At 37.5% G+C, this 6,919-nt stretch overlaps 2 protein-coding genes across 2 annotated transcripts in view; one reads left to right on the top strand and one right to left on the bottom strand.

Moving 5' to 3' along the window:
• Positions 1 to 350: 350 nt before the first annotated feature.
• Positions 351 to 5,275, top strand: Mesh1 (Metazoan SpoT homolog-1). Its single transcript, XM_090159460.1, has 3 exons — positions 351 to 580; positions 657 to 712; positions 4,850 to 5,275. Exons 1-3 carry the CDS (start codon positions 463 to 465, stop codon positions 5,228 to 5,230), a joined length of 555 nt encoding a protein of 184 aa, XP_090015586.1. The 5' UTR covers positions 351 to 462; the 3' UTR covers positions 5,231 to 5,275.
• Positions 5,270 to 6,919, bottom strand: part of SerT (Serotonin transporter) — a 43,382-nt gene continuing 41,732 nt past the window's right edge. The window contains exon 11 of the mRNA XM_090159457.1: positions 5,270 to 6,096. Within this exon, the coding sequence (XP_090015583.1) occupies positions 6,001 to 6,096 (96 nt within the window). The 3' untranslated portion in view covers positions 5,270 to 6,000. The remainder of the gene's footprint in view (positions 6,097 to 6,919) is intronic.

The raw sequence follows: 6,919 nt of genomic DNA, 5'->3' as shown, positions 1-6,919 counted from the left end.
GGAACCAAGATAATAAATATTTATTGGAGATATTGGTTATCAATAAAATATGAAGAAATATGAGAATGTACCGGGCTTATTGATTATTTGAAAGATCTAACGTTTCTTTACACTAGCGACATCTAAGTTTCGTATTTCACGTTACAATTTATTTTGAATTTTTTAAATAAGTTACCTCATAAATTACTAACAATAATAATATTGAAATACTCAATCGTTTATAAATTTGGTTTTCCATAAATTTAAATTTACCCCCATAGTAGTAAGTCGGCCGTACTCAATTTAAGTTGGCCTTGTTTTAAAATCAATAACGGGTGTCTGCTATTTTGTCTGCAATAATTCAATTTTCATTTTTCACCCAGATTAACAACTTCATAAGTCACGTCGATGAGATCGTTTTACAAGAGAGATATTTTATAAAGTAATAAATAGTTATATTTATATTACAGTGATCAGTAAATTATGGATTCTTATGAGCTAGTAAGTGTTCTAGTCAAGTGTGTTAACTTTGCGGCCATCAAACATAAAAATCAGAGGAGAAAGGACCCCGAGAAAACTCCATATATAAATCATCCAGTCGGTAAGCACTACACTAGCGTCATCTATATTTTTCTATTCAAATTTTTTGGCGCTAATTTTGTTTCTGTGTATTGTAGGAGTGGCAAATATTCTTGTAGAAGAAGGGGGAATCACAGACGTGGATATTATTCAGGTAAATGAGTTATATTATTAATATTTTATTACCTTTCTTGTGAGAATGTGTTAGCTTTGTATTATAATTTGCCACAATTTCACGTACTCGTATAGGCAATACTATAATTAATCCAAGCTATTATCATTAAATTAATTATTTATTGATTTCGCCACGTTCTTTGTGTATCATTGTATATGAGACATGAGACCATAAGTAATATACTAAAATAAGTATGACACTTGTAGCTTTATCCATGCGTTTCTTCCTGACTACTACAAATTAGTAGAAAGATAGGAAAATCCATAAATTTTGTATCGTTTGTGGGTTTCTTGTCTTGGTTTATATTGTAACCAAATTTAAAATCCTTAAAGGAAAATAATATTTTAGCAAAGAGATATAAGCTGAAATTTGCCACATATACTTATAGTCTCCACCCCTAGAACGCTTGCGTCTTCGCCATTTTCCTACATGCCTGCCGTTTCACGCAAATTTGTTAAAACGTTTATTTTTACAACGGAAGTGACTCCAAGCATTCTGACTTGATCAAAAAGAGCGGGAAATTATTAATAAAAATGGCAGCTAATAATCTCTAATCAGTTTACTTTATGCTGAAGAAAATAAACATTATGATATTTTTGTTGAAGAAAATGAATTTCAGATAATACAGAATGGTAAGTTAATGACATATTTCCTTTTAAATTATAAATCAAATTTTTTCTCCCTTTATATATTGTTGTGAAATTGTGTAAAAATAATTTATTATGATTAAAGGCTTAGTTTACAACGTTCGTGGGATCAGACATGCGCAAAATCGCTAGTGATCTTTAGAGTTTTACTCTCACTCAAGAGTGCGAGTGGAACTAATTAAAAATGTTCCCTCTTTCTCACTCGCTTTTCCTCACTCTCCGAGTGCACTCTTCCCCAAAGAGTGAGATTTGTCAAGGCACGGCCAACTTTGATCACGCGCTGTTCGCGCTACAGCGGCCAACACATTCGTCGACGTCGAAATTCCGCGAGCAAGGATTTTCCCCCTATAAACTGTACTATAACGTGTAGGAGTTCAGCGCCACGCTCGGTTGTTATATTGGCTTCAATGTAAAAGCTATTCTGTAGCGCGAGAGATCAAAGTTGGCCGTGGTCAAGGTCATCAATTTCACTCGTATTCTTGGCGGGAAACTTAAAAATTAAGGCAGGAAATTTAAATTCGTTCCCAAAAGTACATTTTAGCCTTCTTTGCCGCTTATAGATGGCACCACGCTCTCCAGTAAAGTCATTAAATTAAATATAAATTCAAATTTCCCGCCGTCTTTTAATAGCCTTGAAAATCTGAAAATCGATCAGAGCAAAGAGAATCTAGACTACGTACCCGATCAGAGTGAAAAAGTCGACCTTGACTAGCTTCACTCTTTTCAGGGACATAAGTCTATGTTTTTGTACCCCGCTGCTCCGCCTTAAGCACTACAGCGGCCTACGAAACTAACCAGGCCGGGACAAAAGTGCGCTTTGCGAAACAACGTTCGGCCAGTGAGACAGCCATCGTGACTGCCACACATACAGCAAACAAACGCCCTCATCATGGCCCAACAAAAGGCGACACCATGGGCTGCCCGGAACCCACCCTCGCTCAGCTGAGGACTAGAGTGACTTCCTCTTCCACTGCAAACTACCCTCCTCAGTAGGTTACAGAATGCCGAGTATGGAACACCCCTGAGGTTCCAGTGACCCAGTACACCGGGTGTGGATCGCCCCCAAGAGCCCAACGACCCAGAACGCCGGGTATGGAGCCCCCCAAAGGCTCCAGTGACCCCATCAAACCACCAGATAGGGACAGTGGGAAAATCTTTTCAGGGAGTGAGTGGAATGAGAAAAGTGTGGGGAAATACCACTCGCCAAAATTCACTCCGAGTTTTGCCCAACTCTGCGTGGCATTCTCGTGAGCCGCCATCTTGAGAAGAATCTGTTTTCATTTGACGCTTTTTAGCGAGTTCTCACGGGGAGAAAAATTACTCTTCTCAAGAGAAGAATTACTTCTTAGAATTTTGACGCGCCCCAGGCCGGGGTTGGACATAAGGCACTAGTCGCGGCATTTGACTACTAAAATTAATCGAAATCTGGGGATTCACTAGTAAACAATTTACCTAAATATTCATTAATAATGGCGAATATGACGTATCATAAATTCACCATTCATCAATCCCGTTTTATTTAAAAAAAATCTCAACTCGCTTGTAGAAAATCAAGAGTCCAGAGAGTCCATTGCACCTCATACAAGTTATGATTGAGACTGATTCAGAATATCGATCTCAAATTAATGCGTCATTTTATAATATTATCAATGAAATTTTTTTAAATTAGTCAAAGACTTTCTGTGAAAAAATTGTGATCGGCCCAAGTCACGTAACTCAAGTTATAATAATCTCCTATTTTAATTCTGACGGGTAAAGCAAAATGTTGGATAGGCTGTCCTTTTTGTTTTTAAACCCTTATTTCTACCTCCACTTGTCAGTGACTACTCAAATAAATTAAGATAGGAGGCTCACTAGTCATGCCACAGCCAACTTTTCAACCCATTCGTTGAAATTTCTATGTTAAAGGGGCTCCAAAGCTCGATGGCAAAAAAAAAAAGAAAATTGAGCATGCTTTTCCTTCCCCCCAACCCCTCACTCGGCCTTGGCAGAGGCGGGCAGAGTCAACCGTAAATTTCGCACTTTACTGACTTTACACACATTTTGCCACCGAACTTTGGAGCCCCTTTAACCTGGGAACAAAAATATTTCTTGGCGTTGAGCGCCCCTACCGGAAAATTATTTTTAGAATAGTTTTTACATTGAAGCCAATATAAAAACGAGTGTGGTGCTGTAACGCCGATAGTTTATAGCGAGAAAATCCTGGTTCGTGGAATTTCGGCGAATAAGTTGGCCGTGGTCAGGCTGACTACTAAAAAAAACTAAGTCCAACCCTGCCCCAGGCCTACGTTTGTATTTTGCATTGAGTTGGGTATATTAATCTAGAGATAAAATCATAAAATCAAATCTGCTCCCCGCGAAACAAGTTTTTGAAAATTACGAATGTGCCGGCTCCTCTAAAATGACGAGAAAACGTTATCATATGACCCGTGGCGCCATCCATTATTTTTGAAAAAAAAATCTTTTTGCCGGAAAACGCGTCTTATTATCTTTGTTTGAACGAACCATTGAGAGATTGACGGCGCCACGGGTAGAATGATAAAAGTTTTCTCGTCATTTGGGAGCAGACAGCAGTATTCTTTTTTTTTAAACTTGTTTCGCGAAATACTGAAATCCGACGTTTTGATTTTACCTCTAGATTAATATTCCCAACTCAATGGTATTTTGTGATTTAAAAGCAGACGAACTTTCGTTGGGGTGGTAATAGAGAGTTTAGAGACGCTATAGTGAGTTGCAGGCTAAGAAAGACAAAATATATAGTACAATCGGCGCAAGGATGCCTCAGATCGTTTCCGGTCATTCCACCGCGCGAAATTTGAATTTGGCCATTTTACGGTCAAATTCGAATTTTGCTCTTTTTGTCGTCTTTTAGCGCCATCTAGAGACCGAAATTGGAATCTTTATTTTTTAATTTCATAATTGTGGTGGCGAGCAAATTTAATAGATAAGGCATTCCTATCATTCTTAAATATAAAATAGTATGTATAATTATTTATTTTTGTAAATTTATTTCTACGTCTTACCAGTTAAATCGGCAGTTTCTTTTAAAATAGTTACCACGCTTTCTTGGGGGTAACGTTGTTTTAAAATTATATTTTTCTCTTTACTTGTTAACAATAAACCTTTATCATGCTTTTTATAGTAACCTCTTGGGCTATTTAAAATATTTGGAGCTTCAATTATCGAACCTTCTTTAGCTGCATTCAGTAATTAAACTCATGACAACATGAAATTAAAAAATATATGCCAATTTCGGTTCCTAGATGGCGCGAAAAAACGATGAAACTCACGAAATTTGAAATTGACTGTAAAGTGGTCAAATTTAAATTACGCGCAGTCGACTGGCCGGAAATGGTCTGAGGTATCCTTGCGCCGACTGTACTATATATTTTGTCTTTCTTAGCCTGCAACTCACTATAGCAACTAATTTTTAAGTACTAGTTTTCTAAAAAGGACTGTTCCATTCAAGGCCGCTCTTCTGCACGATACCGTGGAAGACACGGATACCACATTCGAAGAGATTGAAGGGCTATTCGGCAAGTCAGTCAGAGACCTAGTCGCCGAAGTAACGGACGACAAATCGCTGGAGAAGCAGGAACGCAAACGCCTTCAGATTGTCCACGCCCCGCACTCTAGCCACGCCGCCAAACTGGTCAAGTTAGCCGACAAGTTGTACAATCTACGAGATCTCTGCCGCACCACCCCCGAGAACTGGGACGAAAACCGCGTCCGGGAATACTTCATCTGGTCTTTCAAAGTTGTCAAAGGCCTACGGGGAACTAATAAAGCCCTGGAAGACAAACTTTACCAAATATTCAATGAAAAATCCATACTGGAACCCGCAGAGTGATACAAAACCAAAGGCTTAACAATTAAATGTTTTTCCACAAGTTTATATCATATTATTACATTTCTTTCGGAATATTTAACACATTTTGACAATTTTTGTATAACAATTTAACAAACAACATAAAATAACGCGCGAACCGAGGCTTAGTAAGCGACTAAGCCTTGGTTTCTACTTTATAATTAAGATACATTGGCGAAAGTTATTGGTACGCTTTCACAACACGGACCCGTAACATTCAAGAACTAACAACCTCTTGAGCTAAGCCGAGGCTTGTCCAACAATCAAGCCTATTAGATCTAAACTTCATCGTTGGGCTGATAGAATCAAACTTAAATAAGTATATGGGCGCCAACCTTAATATCATATATTTTTTAAATAGAATTTACAAGTAACTGTTTAAAAAATATGCGTTTCGTAACAAAGACCAAGGCTTAAGGTGTTGAAATTAAAATCAACGCTTATATATTGCTTATAATTCGTCGCGACAACGTTACTTTGAGCGTTTTGTATACTTTTATTTTATCGTAATTATTAGCGTGCAAAAGCTTCAGGTACAAGTACAGCTGCTAGAATTTCTCCTCCTTTTTCGGGAAATTCGCAAAAGTTTTTTTTCAATATATATATATAATTTAACGTTAATTATTGACTTTCAACGGTGAACACTTAAAAACACAACAAATATAAATTAAAAAGTACGCAGTTCCGTATAAAAAAGGGGGGCTGGAAGCTAAATTTCGTAATCAACAGCTTCTAATTCGTCTCATTTAATTTTACACGCTAGCTAAATTGTTTCCACTCAGACTCTTGCATTTTATATCTGTTTTCTTCACCTCCAATTCTTCTGGTTTCAGACCTAGGCGTAAACGCTGAAATAACAATATTTTGTTCAAGTTTATTTATTTTAAAACATACAGCAGATAAACATTTTGAAGAAGCATGCTTCCCAAGGAAAGTTCGTCTGCTTTTAATCACCTAAAGCATAAATGTTTAATATTGTTACATAAGTGTGACACTTCCAATTCTTTACATGCAAAAGTTTTACTGAGAGCTATTCACAAGACAGACTGCATTACGGGCTTCGTCGCCGTTTTGCGTCCGCTCGCTAACGCGTCACACGTAGCCTTTGACAGCGCCTCGCTAGGGGGAGATTTTCTTGTGATGACGTCACTTCATTACAAGCTCTCAATAAAAAATCCCCAAAAGTGACAAACTTATGAAAGAATATTATAGACTTATGCCAAAAGCAAACATAGATAAGACCTTAAGTCTATAATATTGTTCCATAAGTTTGTCACTTTTGGGGAATATTTTACTGAGAGCTAGTAACGAAGTGACGTCATCACAAGAAAAAATATCCCCCTAGCGAGGCGCTTTCAAGGGCGGCATGTGACGCGGACGCAAAACGGCCCATCGAATAGCTCTCAGTAAATTTTTTGCATGTGAAGAATTGGAAGTGTCACACTTATGTAACAATATTATACACTTATGCTTTTGGTGATTAAAATCAGATGAACTTTCCTAGGCAAATGCATGCTTCTTCCAAGAAATTTTGAAAAGATAAAGTTAAAATATTTAGCGCTATTGCAACGATAGGGGGCGACACTTTACGGGGAATTTTTAATACAGAAACGCATTCAAGGGATTTTCTTTGAGGCTTCCATTTGCGTTAAGATAATTTCAATAATTATT

This window comes from Leiobunum rupestre, chromosome 9 (assembly GCF_980474605.1).
Source record: "Leiobunum rupestre chromosome 9, qqLeiRupe1.1.hap1, whole genome shotgun sequence".
Classification (NCBI taxonomy): Eukaryota; Metazoa; Arthropoda; class Arachnida; order Opiliones; family Sclerosomatidae; genus Leiobunum; species Leiobunum rupestre.
This window is presented reverse-complemented; position numbering and strand designations above follow the sequence as displayed.

Coding starts and splice junctions, on each gene's coding strand:
- Mesh1 (XM_090159460.1), top strand. CDS start 463: ATGGATTCTTATGAGCTAGTAAGTGTTCTAGTCAAGTGTGTTAACTTT. Junction 581..656: donor ATATATAAATCATCCAGTCG/GTAAGCACTACA, acceptor TGTGTATTGTAG/GAGTGGCAAATATTCTTGTA. Junction 713..4,849: donor CAGACGTGGATATTATTCAG/GTAAATGAGTTA, acceptor GTTCCATTCAAG/GCCGCTCTTCTGCACGATAC.